The sequence below is a fragment of the Sphaeramia orbicularis genome, chromosome 24 (assembly GCF_902148855.1).
Source record: "Sphaeramia orbicularis chromosome 24, fSphaOr1.1, whole genome shotgun sequence".
Taxonomy (NCBI): Eukaryota; Metazoa; Chordata; class Actinopteri; order Kurtiformes; family Apogonidae; genus Sphaeramia; species Sphaeramia orbicularis.
Window position 1 is genome coordinate 21,657,191 of NC_043979.1, and position 24,202 is coordinate 21,681,392.

The following is a 24,202-nucleotide window of genomic DNA, read 5'->3' on the forward strand; positions in this document are numbered from 1 at the left end:
AGAAAATTAAGCACAAGTTTAACAATTTTCTGCCTGTTACTAAGTGTTTAGTGTCTGTAAATCTGAGCCATAATGCACATGTAGAAATGATAAGTTGAGGCAGAATATTGTTAAAATTGCTCTTATTATTCTTAAGAAATTTCAGTTTTTTCAGGTTATTCACATCTTTTTCATTTGGATAGTTTATAAAAGGAAGTATTTTCATAATTTAATGGGGTTTTTTTGCACTAAAACAAAGACAAAAATTTGGAGTTGTCATTATTTATAAGTTATTTTATTATTTTACTGGTCTGGCCCATTTGAGATCAAATCGGACTGAATGTGGCCCCTGAAAGAACATGAGTTTGAGACCCCTGCTTTAGGTGATTATGTCTTATTTTCAGTGTGATGAGATATTTTTTTGTTCAGAGTGTTTTTATTACATACCTAGTCACAGAAGAGCATAATACAGTCATTGTTTTTTTGTTTTTTAACCCAAACCCATGAACATTCCCACCCTGTTGCACCAAAAAAATACATAAAAAATAAAAAATGTTGTCACATGTCATTGTCACATGTTTCAATAAACAATAAACATGTGAAAAAAAAAAAAAATCAAAAAGTAAATAATTGACAATACTAAATAAATAAATAAATAAATAAGGAACCCAGATATTAGTCACAGACTCGTATTAATAAGACTACTCTGGAATAAGTGAAGAGATATTTTGATTAGAAATGAGAAAAATACACTTGGTAAGATTTTGATTTTTGCAGTGTAATATATTCAACCCTATGAAAGGTATCATTGTAACGAAATAATCAATATTAGTGTATATGTTATGGCTGATCAGTATATATTTCAGTGCTATTAAAATATATGGGCACAATAATAACCCCAGTTATCTATGATATTTAATGAGTGAACACAGTATATGACACACACTTTACACAAACCAAAAGGATGAGACCAAGAAAAGGATATTGGTTTCGAATCTCATATCCTGTTTTATTGTTCAAATATGGCAGAACAAGATATACAACACAGTACAAACAACACACCCACACAGTCAGAGACACACACACACAGACAAAATGGAAGGATGGACGCAAAAACACACATCTGAACTGATGTTCACACACCCGCGCACACACACACACGCACGCACACAGAGTTTTTTATGATTGATAGAGACAGAAATCACTGATCAAACATCCCACACAGACACACACAGATAAAACACACAGGCCAACAGGACAATTTGTGTATTAAAGGGGATTTTTAAGGAGATTAAGGATCCGGTGACAATAAAAGATCAAACCAAAAATCTTCAAAGTCCACCTTAAGACGGAATCCTTCTTCGTTACTGATGTTTCAATAAGTCCACAGTGACGGTGGATTTCACAGAAATGAAAGCAGATATTCCAGCCCACACCTGTTCACACTACAGGGAAACACACCTCATATGGCTGAAAATCTGCTCCGGCGCATGAAACGCATTTCTATTTTCTGAAGAAACCGAGTCAGTTCTGTTTTAGGGTGGATTTTGTTTTTTTCTTTTTACATTTTCTTAAGAATCTCTCGCTCTGAAGCCACAGCCAACACATTTAAGAGACTTTGGCAAATCTCACAGGATTTATGTTCATATTTAGTGTCACATCACTGAAGACTGTAGCTTTTTTACACACAAGTAACATTCAGAGGCGCAAACGTGTTTTTCTCTGCACCCACCGGCTGAGTCATCGTCACAAAAAAAATGACCCACATTGGATGAAAATGTTACCTGTGTGTTGTCACCTTTAAGCACTTACAGGAAAACAAACACATAGAAAAAAAAAATCAGTTTGTTTTAGTGACTGAAGGCCACTTTGAACAGAGGTGATTCCATTTAACAGCATCTAGAGATTTACCTGCTGTCTGAAAATTGACATAAAAGACAGTAATAAAACGGAAATTCTCAACTTTGTGCTTTTTCTCCTTCAACTACAGTGAGCGAGCGGTCAAAAAAAATCAATTATTTTTTTTTTTTTTCACTTCAGTTTCATCAAAATACAAGTGGGACGCCAACGAATCTGCTGCAGCGGCGAAGCACATAAATACGAGTTAAAAAGAATAAAATAAAATGTTTAATAAGAGTAAACAAATCAGCTCGATCTTCACTGTCGCCTTATCATTGTGCCATCATGATTCACAAGTCATGCTTCTGTCTTCTTTTTTTCTTTTTTTTTTTGTTTTGTTTTTGCAGTCAGACAATGTGCCTTAATTTCTTAGTTGGTTAGTTTCTAATCGGCCTGAATGGATTTTATGAGCTCTGGGGTCAAACTCTGCACATGGAGGCTAATTTCTTTTTGAAGTTTATGAAAAAGAAAAATGGAAGGAAGACACTGAAATGAGCTGGAGGGTTTCAGCCGACAGCAGCGATTGTCTGAGTTAACCTCGCTAACCTCAGCGTCGCCATTAGAATAACTGGGTCCGCCGGCTGCTCGGCTTCAAGTGATTTCTTTTTTTTTAACGAACAGTACTACAGATAAAACTCTCCTAAGATCAGCCTTAACACTCCAAACCAACACTGAGCCTCAAACCCTCTTCTTTCAGACTTTAAGACTGTACAAACTCCAGACGGCTCCGTTGGATGACACAGAAAATAACTCAGCTCTGTGGCCTTTTGTAAATTCATTCAACTGAGAAAAAAAAAAGCAATGGCAACATAGTAAATGAAACACAACGAAATTATTAAATCCATCCAGATTTGATCAGACGAGAGGTTGAATTCTCAGAAGAACATTTGCGACCCCAGTGTCAGATCCAAACTGAACAGATTTCCAGGCTGGAGCACTGGAGGATTTGGCATTAACGGAGAAAAACTAACTTCTTGGCAGCTGATAGTGTTTTCTAGCAGTGGTATTAGTATTAATATTCATGCATTCATGCTAAAGAGATCATTTAGATTCTCCAATCTAAAAAAAAACACTTTTGCAAGGATAGCCTTAAAGGAATATCAGACCACTGGCATGACTTAGCTTGTGTTTTAAAATATTAATTCAGAGCTTATTTTACTAGTTGATCTTAACTTAATGATTGTCTCGGTGCTTCCTCAGCAGAAGACAGATGGTTAATACAACAAACAGAACTGATGGATATCTGGGCTCAGACCACTTTCTATAAATAGTGAAGACAAAACTGCAGTTTGGAGACAAAACGTCCAGCAGGACAAAAAAAAAAAAAAAAATCAAGTGTTAGTGGAAGTCTAGAGATATATTTCCAATAGTGGATGAACTGAAAGTGCTTTTAACCCAGACTCATTATTAACTAGGGCTGGTTAAACAAAAAGTCGACACAAAGACCAGCAAATTGTATCTGAATCCAACCAATCACAACTCAGCTCTGTTCACAACCACGAGCACGAGCAGATGAGTATTCTTTTGTCCATTCGAAAATCAATGGAAAAAAAAACTCTCAAAAGCCAACAAAACAACAAAAATGTCTTCACCTAAAACAATTAAGTGAAGGTTAGAGGAAGAAGATTTGCAGTCGATTAGAGATCAAACTTCCAACACACACTTATCTTATCATCGAAGGGCAGTTTGTGAGTGACAGGTCACAGTGAACCCTACGTGGGCGTGTCTATATGTAGAGGAGTGTTTCACATGTGTCTAACTGGGCTGGATGTGCACAAACGCAGATGCAGAGCTGCGTGAGGTTTGAGGGAAGATGTTCTTGTTGTTAGTTGTCGTACATCAGACTTAGTGGGTGAGCTAGCGGGCTTTTTTGGACGGTCACCTAACGTTGATCTTAAGCTACATCATCTATTTAACTAGTGCTGTGTCGAGCCAGGGTTATGTGGGCTGATAGCGTGACTGGCTCGCCGCTGTGGTCGCTCGGTGGGTTATCGAGTCAGCGGGCTGGGCTGACTGGTTGGCTGGTTCAGGCTTCGTGCCCAGGGCTTACAGAGTCTTCTCCTGGTTGGCCGGGCCTAGCGGATGTTCTCTCTGGGCGGCTGGTTTTTCAGTCTCTGCGCTGCGCTCAGATGATGTCACTTCCTGTTGTCTGTGGTGGAGTTCGCTGTAGTGTCCGTCTTTGTTGCACTTTCCTCAGTGTTTCCCGGGGGCTGCGCTGCCGTGGCTTTCGGCCCACCCCCATTCTGAAGTGTTTCCTGTTTGTACTGTTGCAGGGCGCGATTGACAGCGTCCTCGACCAGTCGTTTGCTGACCCTCAGGAGCTCCGCCTCGTCGGGCTCAGACCGGCGACGCCCACCTGGGTACGACATAAGCACGTTAAAAATACAGCTTGCGCAAAATATTTTAATTAAAAACACTAACATATGTGTGAAAAACATGACACGGGACATGGATGTGAGGCTTTGCAGTATCCTGATGAGAATCATGAATCAAGGTTATTATTGTTAACGAAAACTAACAAAATGACGAAAACTAGAATTGAAAAAACATTTTCGTTAACTGAAATAAATAAAAACTATAATTAAAAGAAAAAAACTATAACTAACTGAAACTGTATTGTGTGCTTACAAAACTAACAAAAAACGGATAAAAATTATGGAAAAAATTCCCTTTGTTTTCGTCTTTGTCAATGTTGGATTGATTCGATTATTTCGCTCGAGCAATTTTAGCTGCTGGCACCATATGGCACTCGTTGTTTACAGTTGTCTTCTGGTCCTCACTCTACCTGGCAACATAGAAACTAAAGTTGGGAGAAATCAGCAGAGTCCTGTCTGGGATTTATTTGAATACGATGGAGAAGAAGCGAAAAGATACAACAAAACTAAAACTAAACTAAAACTAAGCATTTAGGAAAAAAAAAGAAAACTAATAAAACTAGCAAACCTGCTCTAAAAACTAATTAAAACTAACTGAATCAGAGAAAAAAAGTCTAAACTAAATAAAACTAAACTATAATGAAAAATCCAAAACTATTACAACCTTGACATGAATAAGCCCTTACCCTAGATTTGAGAAAACAACTAGTGCTAGTGAAGGTATTCTGATGGAAACTGGGATGTTTTTGCATGAGTACATCTGATCCTGGTTTCTGATCACTGCTGACCATCTCCGCAGGTGCACAAACAATGACAGCAAGAAAAGAGTTTTGGCTTTCAGTGTTTACAGAATTCAATATCCTTGGCACTTTGGGTGGGAGAAAAAAGCATAAGAAGTCTGACATTCCAGTCTATAGTCAACAGGCTACAGAACGTTGGGTTTCCAACAGGTACGGAAAAGCGAGGCACCTGACAGACCAACAATTACAGAAATGTCAGGATAAATGATCTGGTTTGTGTTGTAAACATCACAGGCGTCTACACAAAACAGCCTTCAGTAATTAGTCACCAGGATAACAGTATGTATCATGATATGAATAATCTGATTTCTTTGTGTCCCCAAATGGAATCAAAACCAGGATAAACCTCATAAATGTGTTCCTGCTGCGAATATGAACACAATCATATTCACATTTTAAAGCCCCACATGGAATTTCAGCTCAGCTCTAAACCTCTTAATGTGGTTCCTGGGACTAATTCTTACGCCAAGAGGAAACCAGGATTTTTTATCTAATGATAATAAATGAGTACACGAGAAACTAAAAATAAGATAACAGAAGGATCATCCCCACAAAACAGCGAATGTCTTTTCTCTGTTGTAGTGTCTACATATGAATTTAATTTACCTCCTGATGTGACTGACAAATTATCTAATTTACCACAGTGCTGCTGCTTATGCTTTAGCTGCACACAAAATGGCAGACATTAAAATACAAGGGCAGCTGTACACAGGGAAAAAAAACCAGCTAAAAACGTAAGATGAGCAGGATCTCAATAATTTACGGTGAAAGACTGTTTGGAAGAGAGGCTGTGAGACGGACCCTAATAGAGAACCACCCAACCGTCCTGTCTGTCTGTCTACCACATACACACACATACACACACACACACACACATACAAACACCAAGATTACTGCAGTGGTTCAAAAGCACACTGCGGTCGCCTCAGCTTTTGATTACCAAGGCCAAGTAGAAAATCCCAGAGCTAATGTGTTATCCCACGGCATCCCAAAGAGCCCTCAGGCCTGTTTACACTTCAAAACACTATTGTTTATGACGTACAGATACAAGGGAAGCAGCCGGAGCGAAGACGCACAAAGAAAAACAAAGCTCTGAAAGTGTCCTATCCTTAGCTTTGGTGTGTTATCTGTTTGGAAAATATCATTTGACATATGTATTTGATAATGTGTAAATGTATTTTCACACTACAGGCTGATTATGTTAACACCATATTATGTTGATGTCGTCCAGGTGTTTTGATGGGTTACCACACACACACATAAACACACACACCGCTGGAATAAATTAAAGTGAGTGTGCATGTCACTGCCACACTTCCCCACCACCAACACCAGCAGCAGCAGCAGCAGCAGCAGCTCGATGCTATTGTTGACATGATGTACCCAATGGATTTGGGTTATTTATACCAAATATTCCGCCTGCTAACCGCCAGCCAAATACAGCGCAGGATTTGTAAGATTTGGCACCGTGTGTGCTCTTCACTTGTACGACTACGCTCGCCATGTGCTCTTATGAGCTTCAGTTTCTTTTCTTTTATGCTAAATTGATTGAAACGTAACGTGATTCTCGATTGTACATTAATGGTTTATCGAGTTGTGCTTCCTGAGGGGCCCCGCTGCTGCTGCACTGAGATGCTATTTGATTACCTGGGGTCTGCCTGTCTGTTTGAGCGACTTGAACCTTTGGGTATGATTTGATAAGGTATTTTTACCCGCAGGACTGCAGCTGGCTGAACTGCTCTCTAACTGCGTTTCCTGATAAAGTGTATGTGGCGTTAACGATCAGACAGTGTTTGGGTTCATTGAGATCACACCCCAGTCTGTTCTCGTGTCGGCTTTGTTCTTGTGTCTTTGCACTTTTGCACGTACAATTGCATATGACTATATCCATACACTGATATAATGACCCTCGGGCTGCTTGGCTGCTGTCACAACACTGTCCTTTTGTCTGAAAATACCTCCTAGCACCATCACTGTATGAATAGTGCACATTTCAAAGCACAGACAGTATGATAGAATTTGATTCACATTTTGTCGTGCAGTAAATAGAATCCAAAGTTAATTATAGTACCCATTAAAAAGAACCACATCAATGCTGGTGGTATTATAATAAAAACCTGCCTTTTACAGGTGAAAATGTTCTGTAAGGGAGGGGTGTCCATGATGTGCACTTCCTGTTAAAGGTGCCGATGGGGTATTTTATAAACTATCAGTAAAGGCAGAAACAGGTGTTGACAGTGGCCACTGGATATTAAGGCTCAAAACAGGAAATACTGTCTTTGAGGGAAAATAGTGGCTCTAAAAAGAAAAATAAGATTTTTATGGTAAGTCTGATGTTCACTCAATTTGAATTTGATATTTCAGAATTCTGATTCTTTTACATTTTTACTATTTGGACTTCATAATTCAGTTCATGATATTGTCCAGGTAATTAGATATCTGTTTTTCCCTGCTCTAAACTATTGCTGATGTTGTCAGTCTGTCTCCTCTGTGTTGGAAACTTAGTTATAATAAAATAAATGCTCACACCATCAGAGGTATGTAACCTATTTGCACTCAAAAATGTGAACTGTGCATATTTTCTGATGGGAGGACATTTAGTTGTTACTGAAGCTGTTACATTTCTCTATTCAGAGCTACAAGATTCATTTGGCAAAAACAGTTTTATTTTACAGAACTGCTGCCTTCAACAAACCTACTGATTTGTTTTCAGTTGATCAGTTTGGATGTGAAGATTATAAAATGCAGAGATTACACAATCACAAAAATAAACTGATTTAAGCAGTGGTTCTGCAAAGGAAAATTGCTGTTGTGGTAAAGAGAGTCGGATGAAAACAATCCTATATTGTATAAATGAATACAGATATTATATTCGTGTCTATTTGTTCTGGAAATCAAACTAACACCACATATGGTTCTATATCGACTCTCTGTCCTAAGGATGTCCTTGAGCAATATTTGTCTCACATTTTTTTTCACCACTATCATATGGGGGGTGGGCTCAGAGGGGGGTAAAGTTACTGCAGATTCATGACCTTGTGGTTGGCTTTGCTGCTGGCTTTCTTCCACAGTGCAGCTCTAACATCAGAACGCAAAGATCAGTCCCATAGGGTTACAGAGCAGCAGTAAGTATGCACAGGTAGATACTTGGACATACTGCTAAAAATAACCTGTATGAGAAGTGGAGCAATAATTACACTCAAAAGTCCAATGTTATTACAGGTGTGAGCCATGTTTGTGTGGCTTATATTTTATAAGGCTGAATTTATTAAAGTAACAGTGGAATGTTTGCAATAAAAACCTTGTGTACAAATACTTAAGCAATTATCAGCCATAGTCAGAATATTATGGACCCAAGCCTGTAGGTTTATGATTATAATATCATACTTAAAGTGGTGATATTTTGCTTTTTTAACCCTTGTATGGTGTTTGAGTCTGTGGGACCCGTTTAAATTTTTTATTAAACAAAAAATGATGAGTAATTATTTTTTTTAATGAATTGTTTCCTCTCTTGATTATATTACATTTTATTAAAAAACACACTAAAAATGAGTAGCAATTTAATTAATAGGCAAAAGGCAAATATTAAACATATATGCTTTTTATGTTGCTTGTAATTGGGATGAAGTAAACATCTGTAGAGTATTTTAACATAAAATTGTTTGATTATGTTGAATTAAAAACCCACAAATGCAGCAGGACCACCACACCCACAAACACTGGCTGAATAATAAAAATCTGAACACCACACAAGGGTTAAAATGGAATTATGTATTTTAAAACATCTCCCTGTGGTCTACTTAAACTGTAAATGCTATGCTTGGGTCTGAATTCTTCATTAATTCAACTCCACAGGTCCATCTTCAATCCTATTTCTGAGTAATGACACCAGAAAGGTCATTTTGAGCGCTGGCCTTTTAAATGCAAATGACCCACTTCATACCCCACCCCCTCTAGGTTGTTGGCTGTGCTGCTCTGTCTCGTTCAACCAACAACTGAACATTTTAGGGAATCGGCTCGAAGTTTGGACATATTTTCAGTATGGACGACAATCGCTGCTGCTGACAAACAATTATGGTGTATTCGGAGAAATGTTCATCGGAAGTCTTGACCTTATATGTGCAAATGTCGTGATGTAACTAGTTATAAAACCTAATAAATTAAGAAAGAATTAAAACAGGTTGTAGAAATCCACTTGATTTTTGCCAAAATGAATATAAAGATAGCTTCTGCAGCACCAGGAGGGTTCAAATTTAAACTTTTTGAACTATTAGGGTCCAAACACACAAATAAATGTATCAAAGACTAATAAAAGTGGGTTTAAGGATGATCTCATGAACAACCCCTTGGACTGCCTTGCTCATGAGAACTACAGTGTCAAAGAGATGTTTGGTAACACAGAGCCATAAAAACAGACAGCATGATTAATGGGCAGTCGACTTAATAACTTCCTGTTTTCAACCAGACTGAGCCGACTTTTACTCTGATCATTTTGGTTAATCGCATTAAAATGATAAGAGATGAGAACTGTTGGACACAATATTTGATTTGAGCTGAAATACTTATTGTTCCCCACAGTTACTTTTTTGTGCCAGATGAGTTGCAATGGAATTCAACAAATATATGAAAACTGAAGATGAACACTGCAAAGAAAACATTCTTACAAATTAACCAATGAAAGGATTTGTCAGATGGTTAAGGGTTCTGTTCTAGGTTAAATCAGTGACACACTTGATCATTCAGATGAATCATCGTGAATATGATTGTTTTGATGGATGAAATCACAGTGTGATTTCAGTCTATAATCAGATATTGATCAGGTTTAATTGACCCTCCCAAATCTGATTATAGACAAATGAGAAGGACACATACTTGAGCGTTTGGCATGGAGTGGGTTCTGAACCAAATCTGCAACAGAAACACAAACATAAAATATTAAATAAAGACACACACAATAAGAAAAAAAAAGAAAAAAAAGAAGAAAAACGAAAATGAAATCAGTCTCGTGGATTTCATACTTAGATGAAGCATTGCAGTTACAAGAGCCTCTTTGTCCGTTCACACAAAAGAGATACTTTTGGTGCTTGACAGTGATTTTAAAGATTATACTCGGGCCCTTCGGCAGCAAAGGGAATAAAACAAATGCACTGCTGAGGAAATATTGTCATCCAAGGCCTCTGAATGTCTTACTGCTCAGAGACTACAGTGTAAGACAAAGGGTGCAGGTGTTCTTTTCAGGGAGGAACCACGAGCAATGCAAGAAAACTAATTACACAAGTCTGCAAACTGTAAAAATAACTAGTCACAGGCAAGGGCTTTTTACTCTAGTTTGTGAAACCTTTAGAATTCACTTCTGCAGAGATATGACCTAAAAACTACATGAGGGGAACCATGTTAAAAAGGAGGACAAAATTACACATTTAAAATGATTTAATGTGGCAAAAAGATGTGAACTCATGTTTTCAGTAAATTCACATAGAAACAGAGGAATAATTTAAAGAGGGACCAAATACAGCCAATACAAAATGACTTTCCCTCATATTGCACCTTGTCTGTTCATATAACTAGTTTTAAGTCATCTCAATATATGGATGGACACACAGACATCAGTACATTTTGGAATTTAGAGTGCCTTCACTGATAGACAGGGTTAGTACACATTTTCAAGGTCAAATTCAAGCACTTTTAAGGGTCATTTTCAACTTTTTCCTGCAAAGCACCACATCACTGCTGAAACAAAAACAAATCTATCAGGAATACATATACTCATAGTTATTTTTATCACAATAATGTACATTGCATTATGCTACAAACATAAAAAAAATATGTTTCATAATAGCAAAATGGTTAAAAATAAAAGCAGAACACAAAGTTTTATCCAAAAAAGTGACGCCACTTGGCGTTCTTCAGACACACTCGCATCGAGCCAAAGATTAAGATAAAAACGTACCTTGAGTCGACCTGAGAACACCCGCTAATTTTCTTTTTTGACATAAAGTTTTATTTTTCAAAATCTATCGCCTCTCCATAAGTAGCTTTGGCTTGTCATCTAACCTGGCAGAGTTAACCCTTTCATGCATGCATTATGAGAACCTTAATGGGTCAAAACACAGTAATGTCCCGTCAGACAGCGAACTTAAATTGATTGCCATTCCAATATTTATTTCAATATAAAGTAGCTCCTTGTTTTGGATAATCCCTTATGGTCCAACTAAAGCAAAAATGAATTTAACAGTAAAAATATGGGTCAAATTGTCTCTAAAATGTCCCGTCAGAGAGACTTTGAATACCGTTTTTTGACCCTAATCAAGATATTTTTCCTGAGTGTTTTTATTCCTCTTTAGGCATGAAAAAAACAATGCAATTGAATTTTTTTTTTTATGAACCTATTTTTCATGGAGTTACAAAAACATCCACTCAGCTGGACATCATGTATTTAATTTTTGAAGCAAAGAAACATGTATTTACTGATACACTGTGTGAAAACTATGAAAGAATTTTTTTAATGCTGCTAACCTGATGTTTTCTCCCATTTTAACCTACTCTAATATTAGTTATTACTCTCTTTATGGAGATAATATGCAAAAAAAAAAATTTTTGTTTTAGAAAAATGGTTAATTTCAGTCTATTAACAATAACAAGCAATTGATTTACACTCAAACATGTTACTGCAGATCAGATTTATCAAGAACAGCAAAGTTACAGTAATGGTATGAATTGCAGTGTATGGGATGATGCATAGGTGTCCACTGTGTTGGCTGATATGGAACTAAAAATAAAAAAAACCCATTAAAATCCATGAATATACAAGATAACAGCTGTAGAATAGCTGTCTGCTATAGTGACCACTATGCATGAAAGGGTTAATATTAAAAATAACACTTTCAAGCATTTTCAAGGATTTCAAGCACCTGTACAAACCCTGGATAGACAATCTGATGCAGGAATGCTATGAGTGTTTAGTTGATACCAAATAAATGATTTGAGCCAAAAGAACATTCTCCCCAAAATTCTCTGGCTCTTTAGGAGAACAGCAGCTTCCATTTTGAAATATAACATATACACCAGTGTAGTTCAATGTTCTCCAGATCGAGGAGTTGGCAAGACAGGTATATACTTTGTTGGTTGAGGTTAACAGTGGTGTTGAACCTTGGTGTAGTGGGTAGCACTGTGGTCTCACAGCAACTGATGGGTTCAATCCCAGCCCCGGCAGACATGGATGGGTCTTTACTGTGTAGGGTTTTCATAATCTCCCTGTGTCTAAGTGGGTCCTCTTCAGGGACTCCAGTTTCCTCCCTAAGCCATGCACCTTAATAGGGTCACTGGTCAACCTAAATCCCTAGGTGTGAATGGTTGTTAGTCTCAGCCCTGTGATGAACTAGCCACAGGGTTTAACCTGACTTTAGCTGGGATATGCTCCAGCACCCCCACAGCCCACATGGCCCACACAAGGATTAAACAGTTCATGAAATAAATGAATAAATGACTGAATCTTCTCCATTTATACAACATCTCCTTGACAGACTCCCTCTGGAGTGTCCACAACTCTTCTAAGGCCTTCAGGTTGTTCAAGCCATGACACATACATCCACAAATCTGTTTGGTCTAGATCCGACTTTGACAGTGAAGACCCAGATTTATTCTCTAACACGGTAATGCCTTCCAAACTCACATCTGATTGTCACCTCAAGGACAGAAATACACAACTCTGATATCCCCTTCCAATTCACATACATTTACCACAAACTCAAATATAAGATAAGATTAGTTTTTGTCTCTTCTTGTGTTTTGACTGTTTTAGGTCACAGTATAAGTTCTTTCAAGCACCATTATACAAACAGGAGCAAACATGACCATGTGTCGTACTGTTTAGCGCTTTTTGTTGGATGATTGTAGAAGATTAACAGCACACATTCACATCATCTAGCAACATGTAGTAATCATTAGCTTGTATAAACAGACTACTGATTTGTGATGACCTTGCCAGTTCTTTTTAAGGGTGTGTGTGTGTGAGAACATTTATCTGCCTATTCAATCTTGTCCTGCCAAACTGAAGGCCTTTATGATGGCAGTAAAGCTGCTCCCTGTACCTGATGCACGCACTCAGACGGATAAGCCTTCACACTGCTGATAAACTGAGTCGACAGCGACGAGGCTGACGAGACACAAGGATATCTCTTTCTCATCCCGTCTCTCTCTCTCTCGCAACATATACCCGCAGATTCCCAAAGCTTATGCCGTCATTGTCACACAACCCCGGTTCTGTATTTTCTCTCGATTCCAACCTCGTCTCTGGTTTTACTTTTCCTAACCCCCAAATCTGTCTGTCTCTCTCTTTCTGCTCTCTAGCTTTTTTTTTTGCTGCTAGTGTTGTCATGGAGACGGGATGAGAACCAGACAGGCACTTCAACTTTTAACAAAACAGAACACTGTATTGACTTCCACCTCATTTTTTTTTTTTTTTTCTGGGAGGTTTCACTCTCGTCTTCCTCTTGTCTTACATGTTTGACTTTTCCTCCCTTGACATTTTCTTCTCTTTCTCAGCTTCTTTCTTTCAAGCTCATCTTTTCTCCTTTCATGCCTCAAAAGTCTTCTCTCAAATATCACTAGACATCTCATTTTTCTCTCCTATAGCTTTTCTCCTTAGTAGTAGTACTAGTAGTACAATAGCTATTGCACTTTTTTTTTTTTCATCAAAGCTACAGAACTGTCATTCATTCTACTTCAGTGTTCATTTAGAGTATACAGTCACACTAACCCTCTTAGAACCTATGGAGGACACAAGCCAATTAAGAAATCCTGGTTAAACCTATAGCAGTTATGAGCTTAGGGCAGGACATGCTGTGTTCTCTCATCAGCAGCAAAAGCATGCCCACTTGTCCCTTTTAATGTAGGAGGTCCAAATTTTTCATTATGCCAGCAGCATGGCTCTCAAGATGCCAACAGCGGTCAGTATGTCAGTCAACTGCCTCGATTCAGACTGAAATATTTCCATTAGGGTTGTGAGTTACTATCATTTTTCTTGTGGGTTAATTCTGGCTAAGCATCAAGTCAAAGGAATGCTTACAAAAAAAAAAAAAAAACACATACTGCAGCATTAAGTGTCTTGTTGTGTCTGGCAGATTGTTCAGTTCAAGAAACAAACTTGCTAATTAGCAAATGGGCTGATGGTTATTTATTTTTGGCATTTTTACTGTGGTTCATTAGTAGAGAGAAGAAGGGAATGCAGCATAGAAAGACAGGGTATAACACAAAACAAAGGATGTGAAACAAGAATGGTGTGGGTGTTTTTGACTTTACATGGAAAATATTTTAATTTCTTTCATATGTCCAATTTAATTAGCCAATGAATGTCAAACTATTTAGGTAAGTGTTCTAATCAGAAATCATCATTAACATTTAACTTGGTAAAATCTTTCAGTTTTGTCCAAATAGATCATTTACATTAACCCATAAAGACCCAAACATCCACTGTCGACCAAAAACATCTACTGATATAAACTGTTGATCCATTAATTGTATCAAAACATGGAAATAATTGGTGTAAAATACAGTTATTCATCTTTTCATGGTCATCAGATATGACGCATTTGGACGTTCAGAGGCTCTGTAGTGAACGTGGAAACACCGTCATCTTCTACAACACTGATTCACCAGTAAAACCCATGGAGTTGGATCAATGACAGTGGATGCACACACTTGGTTTATGTTTAGTTAATTTTATTTTACTTCAGTTTTCTCTGTTTCTGATATAATAACCTTTGAATTTAATCTAAGCTTTAATCAACATCTATATGATCAGTGAATTAACCATAGGAAAATAGATGATTTTCACTGGAAAAATGCAAAATTCAGAGGATAATACTACAATAAATGATGATAAATCACTTAGGAAAGGTTAAATAGAGAGAAGAATTCTTTTGGAACTGATACAAAAGTCACACAGGGTCTTTATGTGTTGAGTGCTAACTATCTACAAATATAGCTTAAAAATTAAGAATAAGGTGAATCTGCTTTAAATACAATTGAAATTATACAAGTACTGCTTTTGCTCCAAAGGCTGATGTGACTAAATAAAGACTTCGGCTTCTTCCTCTTTTACATCCTCACTTCTGCCTGCCAATTTCCAGTCTTTCCTGCTTCCACTCAGACATACGGACATGTTAAAAGGCTGTCGGTGCAGATGCAGATGTTTAAGATCATGACTGCACACACTGTCAGCGAACTGTGTCTGTACAGTATTAACCATGTACAGCGTGTCTGCTTGGGTTTTATTTAATTCCACGTCACTGCTCTGCTCAGCTTTACTTTTGCTTCTGCGCCGTGCCACTCTCTGCTGTGATTTACTTTGGGCTTAAGAGCCTTTTATCTCTATTACTTACATTTATCTTGTTCTTCAGCAACTCTGGAAAACTAATGCAGCCCATTTCTGGTTGGAACAGAGTTGACATTCTGTTAAGGTCTTGTAAAGTCCTCAAACCCTTATACTTTCCATGATGAAGGGGTGAGTCATTCTTTTCCAGCTGATAGGGGCTACTTAAATGATGCAGCCCGTATATAATCACTTCATAGGAACCATAATAATCGTATTAAAAACCTAAATCAAATTCTCTGGAAACAGCAGCCAAACTGAATATGTTTATACGACCGTAGTAATCGGTTTCTATAAGTAATTTCTCCTTCAGATGAGATGATTTCCTTTGAGCTGTAGCAGGGGTTTAAGCACAATTCATTCATGCATTTCCAGGAAGAGGAGGGGGATACAAAGCAGTGTGTGGATGAGGAGGAGGATGAGAACTGGGGGAAGAAGAGATAGCAAAGCGGGGGGAGAATGACTTGGAGCATGTATACAGTAGTATGTGATGGGAGGAGGAGCAGAAAGGGTGCGCCAATTTGCTTCATAAGCTGATTTCTTTAATGGAATTTTGAGGTAGAACAAAAACAAAAGGGAACAAGGAGGCGAAATGAGGAAAGAATGAACCTGGAAGAATTAAGAAGATGAGGACAGTTGGGGTTTTGCTGTGGAGGTGGAGGCGTAGAGTGGCTTCCTGAGGAAATACCAGAGACGCTCAGACGTACGATAGTAACTGCAGCCCACTTCAGCATGTTTACTGTATTTAGGGCTTTGAAAAAAAAACACTCAGTGGACATTAATCCAGTTAATTAAACATCTGACTGGAGCTAAAAAGGCTGATCAATACAACTGAGCAATGGTCTTGTGACTGGAGAGTGGCTGGCAGACCTACAGCGCTCGCATTAGTCTTCCTCAAATAGCCTTTTGTGCAAAAACACTGAACTTGTATTCATGTATGCACGTTACACGGACGGTCGTGAGTTCCCAAGAAGGTTGGTAATTTCTAAAAATGCAGCCTAATTTGTTGCTTTTAGTCAACTCTGTACAGAGGAATAATTTACTTTTTGCCAGAACAGTGAACTACTGGGAGGGGTTGCTCTGAAGTGTGAGCATGCTCCTCTACACCAGTGCACTAATCAACAATTTCACAGCTGATAAAGCCCTCCATTCAGGCAGTGAACACCAGCAAAACCCATCAAAACTCTATTTTCATACCAGTGCTTTTAAATCATGGAAGATGAAAATTTACTTCAGGTCTTTTGAAGTGCAGTTGTATGAAGTACGTATCCATAGTCAGTGTATTACCTACAGTAGATGGATGTTAGTCGAACCAGACAAAACTACAGGGCATGAAGGCTAATATACTACTGTGGACACGGGCCCTCAAAAAAAAATCAATATCAGTTTAAGTGTACACTATATTTAGAGTATGTTCAGTGTAGTACCATCAGATAGCCCTTTCCCACAGGGACTGAAGCTGTTATATCAGCCACGAGTCTCTCTATATGAAAACAGCAGCTTTTGTTTTGTTTGAATCCATTCTAACATGTTCAAAACCCCCCCAAGAAACAAATCAGGCCAGCAATAAACCAGTTAATCTTCTGAGACTTCTTTGTCTGAGTGAGTCTAGTGTTTTTAAAGGGAGTTTCAAGGTGCCGTTTTATACCACAAACAGATTTTCACGAGAAATCTGTGGTTAAATGTACAAAAACAGATTTTATGGATGTTTATATTTATTCTTGGAAGGAAAACATTGGGGTGGATTTTGAGTTTTATTTATTTAGCTCTTTAACCCTTCGTCCATGGATATCTGCAGGTCTGATAAGTTAAGATAAGACAAGATAAGATATGATGGGGAAATTTAACAGTTCACAGCAGCAATAGGCAACACATCAATGCAAAAGAAAGGCAGGTAGAAATAAATGTTCTTAAAAGTTAAAGTGTTCTTTTGCTCCAAACCCTCCCACAGCAGCGTATTCACCTTTGATAATACATCACTGCTACAGCACACCAAAAGGCTGTCATGCACAATTACATGTACCTTTGGCCTTGAATCACACATCTCTGAAGGATAACTACACTCGAGCACCACAAAGATGACAACCTGTTCCACAGCCATCTGAAAATATAACCTGTGATTTAGATGGAACTCTGCATGTTCCGTATGCTGCTCCAATACTGGATGGATCCTTAATGTTTTTTTTTTTTTTTTTTTTGCATCTGCTCAACTCAATTTTTCTTGTCTCCAAGTAAGCACAGTAATATAAATATTTTGATGAGCAGATTTTCACATGCAGATTTTTGGTTTCTCACTGGCATGGATGGCTTTAACCCTTTTAAGACTGCCATTCTAACAGGCCATCTAGGTGTCGTCATGTTTTCTTTGCAATAGAAGTGTCAGAAAATGTCTTTTTTTGCCAATTCTTTTGCACCATTGGTTTCAGGAAGAACTTAACTTTCAACATCTGGCCATTCATTATCATTAGTATAAATAATAAATGCTCAGAACAGTGTGTTTTAGTAAAAAAGATAAAAAGGTTTTAGCATATTTATTAACAAAAACAACTGTAAATGTCCATGACGAAACTTTTGAGACTGCAGAAATAAACTTTCAACTATTTTACATCTTCTCAAACATGCTTTTTGGTTCATATATGGCTTCATATTTTTTGTTATTTCCAGGTATTTTTTAGCCTGTGTGGAAGTCTCTGAAACAATTCCTTTCTACTTCTAATAGAGTCCCACATTGCTGCTGTAAAGTGTTATATAGTGTTGGAAAGCTCAGGATCTCAGCTTTCCGATGCCGTTTGAATTTTGTGGATAGCAATAACGCTTCAGGAGTTACAGTAATTTGAATGCGGTAAAGTGCAAAATGCATCGCCAGAGAGATTGCAGATGTTAAAGGGTTAAAGGAGTGAAAATATCTCAAGTCTAGCTTATGCTATTCTTGGGATTTTTTTTGTGTTGCTTAAATATGTCCACAGCAGTACATTCTTTCTATCAGTGCTTCAATAAATCAGTACTAACCCTTGAATGTAAGCTTTCACATGCATGCACTGTGTAAACCTTCACATAATACTAAAAAAAAAAAAAAAAAAAAAAACACATCTGCAGCTTCTTCATTGGTTTTTAGAGCTTCGTTTTAAGGGCAACAGATGAAAATAAGCCCTGTTGGCTAACTCCTGCTCATTTACCACTTTTGTTTCTATTAATGAGTATCGACGCTGTCAAATAACCCATTAAATGAAATGAGTTTAATAAAATGTGCCAGTGGATGTCTCATGTCCGTGTGCATGCAGACATGAAAGCTGTGCTGGCGGGCAGGTGTGCCTCCTGTGAACATTGCTTGACCACAGATCAAATAAAACAGCCTGGCCTTTCTAGTGCGAATGGACAAGAGGCTAAAAACATCTTTCATTCCCCAGAGACGGTGCCAAAACATTATGGATCCCAACTTAGTTTGTTAGACTGACAAGCAATCAAACGCCTGACTCGGCTCATGTGACTGTGAAGTAGATTGAGTAACATTTGAGCCATGAAATCATTACTTTTATCTCCCAAGGAATCCCATGCGTCTGCCTCTGTGTACCGTTACCACACTTAACAAGTTTATTGGTGACTCAGATCCGTAAGGGCTCCCTGTTGGAGTTTATTTCCTGGACCCTTTTAAGAGCACTATCTGTCGTGTCTGGCTCATGTCTAACTTAAATGGTTTCCAGCTAGGTTTGGCAAATGACACGTCATGCTGGCTGTAATCCAGACGAAGAGTGTCAAACAGCAGGAAGACAAAGAGGTCAACGTCTCTTATTGATTGGACCTAAAAATGCAGACGCTGGCCTGTTCCTGTTTGTCTTAGCAGAACAAAGCTCTAGTTCCTCACTCTTCCCCAGTCGGGCTCGAGGGCATACGTGTCTTAATGTACGCCCAGCTGCGTCTGCTTCATCTGTGTGAGAATCTGACTTAGGAAAGCAGTCCGTCTGTGGTGTGGCTTGACCTTTTCTGCTCGGTGACCCTGCACGCTGAGCTGTCATTGGCTGTCAGAATCACACTCAAACACAGAACTCAACAACTTCGGAGCTGAGTGAAACTGAAATTTTCCAGCTCTGTGTCTTTAGAAGAGAAACACAGAAATCAAAAGGAAATAGACACACAGGAACGAAAGCTGGAAAACTGGCAGAGAAGCTAGACTGGCTGGGGGGCGGGGGGTGGGGTTGATGAATTAAGCAGTGCTGCATAGATTTCTTCCCTCCTGTCTTCTGAGTCCTTGTCCTGTTCTGATTTGTCTCCTGTCTTCCTCCTATGTGGTCTATGCTTTGCACTTGAACCCTCTTCGTTCATAATCGTCTACTATGACAGCTTCTCATAAAGACAAACAGATCACTATATTCCCCGCATTTTATTTTGTAATATCACGGCAGTTCAAACCTTGTTACTCGGCAGAAGCTGTGCCACCATGTGAAGGTAAAGCTGCCTCTTTCTGAAGTCTGAGAAGAGCAAATAACACTGATAAGAAAGTGACTCAAGCGCCTGTGCCCAAAACCAATTAGTTCTGTGGAAAGACAGGTGCTGTTTGGTGGAATATTATTGGAAAAAGAACAATATAGTCCACTGTGCACTGGTATTACAATACATTACTAACTGCTTCATGTCAACGCGTTGAGGAAACATTGTGCAAAATGTGTGTTTAATGAGGGGGACTGGTAAATAGCCAAGACTTCTCCAAGAGCAGCAGAGAGGTTATATAAATACAGCTTTTAATTACAACAAACCTTTACGACTCCAACAGAATGTTTACCTTAAGTATCCACATAAGTCTTCTGTTTAGAGCTGCAACAATTAGCTGTCGACTATTAAACACTTAATACTTGTTTGATTATGTTCCTTTAGTTCTCCGTTTCCAGCTTCCTAAACATGAATACTTTCTGGTTTCTTTCCTCTGTGACAGTAAACTCAGTATCTTTGCGTCATGGCCACTTTTTCACTATTATATGATATTTACAGACCAGTCAAGGGTGAGTACTTCCAAGTAACATACAGAAATTCTTCACAGATAGAGAGGGTGGTTATGACTACACACAGAAACTATATATGAAACAACATTTCGCTAGAACAAATCTTAAAAAGATGTGAATTTCATGTTGTGGAGTGGTTTTGTGGAAAAGACTGGATCTAAATATCAAAAAATTTTAAAAGAAGCATAAAAATCTTATTTTCCAGAGATATAGTAACAATGAACGTGAGTCCAACAGTAATAATTACAGATCATATTTAATAACTTGTTCTCTTTTTTTGCAATTTACTGACTGACGTACTCTTTATATGGACTGTATACATTAGCTGATTAACAAAGTCATGTAAAATCGGGGTAGAACAATATAAGCTTGGCTTCTTCCTACTCCTTTTCGAACATAAAGTATTGTTAAAGAGCCACAATGAAATGGTTATACATTTGTGTGATAACTGTTTTCTTTTCTGGTTGATTTATTTCCATATATTGGAGTGTCCATTTTAAATCTGGAATTTCTTTTGCCTACTTATGTTTAAAATAAAGTCTATCTATCTATCTATCTATCTATCTATCTATCTATCTATCTATCTATCTATCTATCTATCTATCTATCTATCTATCTAGTACAATGGTTACTCTCAGCCCTCCTTCTGATAATTAACAAGAAATCTCAAAAGTTCTCAGCATGTCAAGAGAAGGTTAGAGGAAGATTAGAAGCTGGTTGGTTAATGGACTTATCACTAGAGGGCTTAGTACATGGCTGGCTGAATGTTACTTTACAGCAGTTACAACAATATAAGTGTATACACCAGCCGATAAGTAACAAGAAATGCCGAAGTGGACGTGGAAACAGTGGCAATTATGTAGTTTCATATCAGACAGCACATATGGACTATGGAATGTCCCTCTGCAATTTTACCCGTACTCTGTGGCTTTATGTTGTCTGTCTAAACAGTCTATACGTGGCTGCTAACTAGAGCTGATTTCCCCGCAGGAACAGGCAGTTGTATATATGCGTGAAAACCCTGGACTGCATTGTTGGTCCATCTGTCTCAGGTTTGTTTTTCCCCATAACTCCATGGGAATATGGTGGTACAGCACAATGAAAAACTGTACGTACACCTATAGAGAATACATGGCGGCTGAAATAAAATGGGATAAGTAGTGACCGTTCCAAAATGCTCAGTGCTGTGAGGTCCACGTGAAATGTTACTGGGCTAATTGGACAGTAGTAACCCTGAGGGAACTAGAACAAATTTTGCTCTTATTTTCTCTGGCTTTTGGAGGTCTAAGCAGCACGGGTGTGGGCTTTTTTGTATTGTTATATGACTAGAAGCTGCATTTTTACAGAATTTTAAATCAACATTATTGAGAATCTAGATAAAGTAAACACTAGTCCATATATTCCTCTGTATACAGCTAAAGTGAATCTATTAATTACCTTGATAGCATTGGCTAATTAGTCAAATGGAGTTTTACAATGAATCAAATGTTTTCACACCAGACATACAACTCATGGACTTAATGGTATTTTAATATTCTTCTTCTACAGGAGCAGCAAAACAACATATTACACAAGGTCTGCAAATTAATGTGGACTAAATCTGAACACTTCAGTGCAACTAGACACCAAAGTATCACCATAAACAGACTAAAATATACTTATTACCTCTGCCAAGGAGATTATGTTTTCATCAGTGTTTGTCTGTTTGTTTTTTTTGCGTGTTAGCAAGATAGCTCAAAAGTTAAGGGTGGATTTTGATGAAATTTTCAGGAAATATTGATACTGGCACAAGGAACAAATGATTAAATTTTGGTGGTGATCGGGGGAGTGGGGGGCTGATCTGCCTTGGTGGAGATCTGAGTGCTTTTGTAGTTAGCCTTGTAACCTGTGCTAGCAACGTTCATGTTACACACCAAATGGCTTTTGCAATGCTGTCTTTAAAAACCCATAAATAACACTGAGCAGACCACTTAAATAAACAGACTTAAGTACAGTTTTTAACCCACAAATGGTTAAATGTACCCCCCCCCCCCCAACTGACTGAATAACCACAACCCTCTAATGGACAACGTAATACTAACCCTACCTCAGTGCAACAGTCACAACCAATGTACCTTGTTTTTAATTTTACCTTGTATATATCCTATATTACCTGTATATATCCTTATATGTTGAACTAATTTCTAGTCTGTTGTACAGAGTTACTTAGCTTTTGCATATTTTAGTAGTATTTAGTAGTATTTGTGCATTTAATATTTTATTTTTGTAGTTGTTGTATATTGCCAATATTTTTCAGTATTTTGTGCGATATTTTAGTCTTTTTCACTTTAAGTGTTTGCTGCTAAACAGAAACAGAGCTGCTAGATGGATTTTCATTGTTCTTGTAACAATGACAAGATCTATTCTATTCTATTCTATTCTATTAAATGTTAACTGATTAGGAAAGTTTTGACAGTGCCACTATTTATGTTTTAATTCCATAATCTGTACAAACCCTCTGAAAAATAAACTATTAGCCTAATTAATGTAGGTAATTCATTTATCAGACAGGGGTAGTTGCTTGTTTACCTGCCCCTGTCTGATAAATGAATTACCTACAATGGTTATATTTGGAAGACAGTATGAACCTTTACCAGACTATAAGAAAAATTAAATTGTATCATGGTCTAATATCATGTGAGCCAACCCAGCCCTAATGGTCAGCTCCGATATCAGATAAACACCAACCCTAAACTGCCTTGAAAATGATGACTCTTCCATCATCTGGGAGAAGTGCATGTGTATGACCTGCAATGACAGCTAACACCGCTGTGACACCTTGTTACATCGGTCACGCTTGAATTCTCACACAGAAACACACATGCACGTGTCTGCTTGTGCTCATGGGGGTGGCCTTCACCACATCACAGGGGTAGCATCTGACCCACTCATACACAAACTCCATCTTTGTCTGCCTCCATGCCGCCGTCTTTGTTTGAATATCACCATTTCTCTTTAAGCCCACTCCCTCCTTTTCCCCTCATTAGTCTTCATTCCCCCGCATCACTCTTTCCCCTTCTCCCTCCATCTCTTGCTGCTCAGAAGTAGGGCACAGTGGCTCGACTGTTTATAGCAATGCAGCTGCAAGCGGCGAGAGAGAGGAGCGTGAAGGGGAGGAAGAGAAACAGAGGAGCAAGAGGAGAGGGCACACAGTGATGTGTGTGCAAACAGCCCAGTCTAATGTATCTGTTTTTACCAGTACGCTGCACCCACACACTCAACAACTATTTTCAGATGCACCATTATCAGCCGGTGTCAAAGTCTACGTTTATGACGGGATGATCAGCACCATCAGCTTCTTTCAGCCAGTACGTACACTGCCTGCCTGGACACTTTATTACACTACGTCAGTGTTTAATCATCAACTCATTTCATTACATTTCTACAAATAAAGTACCAGAACAAGCAACTGTGGAAATGAAAAAAGTGTAGCTGACTTGGATTTTTAGTCTGAATCTAAACTTAACTGGCAGCAGTATTGGGAGCAGGGTTTACGTTCGTCTAAATAAGATCAATTTCAATTCTTTGCACTAGAGTGAAAACTGGAACAAACAAAACACAAAGTAATCCAATTTGCTTCACTGAACAATGCAGGAAGAATGTGAGCTCCATTGACTTACTGCAGCCCCTTAATCTATACCACCCTCCTCAAACGGCCTCTGAGACAGCAGACGACTTATAATAGGCTTCAACGTGTCTATTATGGTTATTATAAATCAATTACTGGTGATGAACACTTATTTG

General features: G+C 38.2%; 1 protein-coding gene across 2 annotated transcripts in view; it reads right to left on the reverse strand.

The window, feature by feature from the left end:
• Positions 1-2,216: 2,216 nt before the first annotated feature.
• akap7 (A-kinase anchoring protein 7) overlaps positions 2,217-24,202 on the reverse strand; it is a 59,473-nt gene continuing 37,487 nt past the window's right edge. The window contains exons 10-11 of one of the 2 annotated variants that reach the window (XM_030127997.1): positions 9,926-9,961; positions 2,217-4,234 (exon numbers count right to left, since the gene is read on the reverse strand). In XM_030127997.1, the coding sequence (XP_029983857.1) occupies positions 4,014-4,234; positions 9,926-9,961 (257 nt within the window). In that variant the 3' untranslated portion in view covers positions 2,217-4,013. The remainder of the gene's footprint in view (positions 4,235-9,925; positions 9,962-24,202) is intronic. The other variant, XM_030127998.1, reaches the window with a different exon arrangement.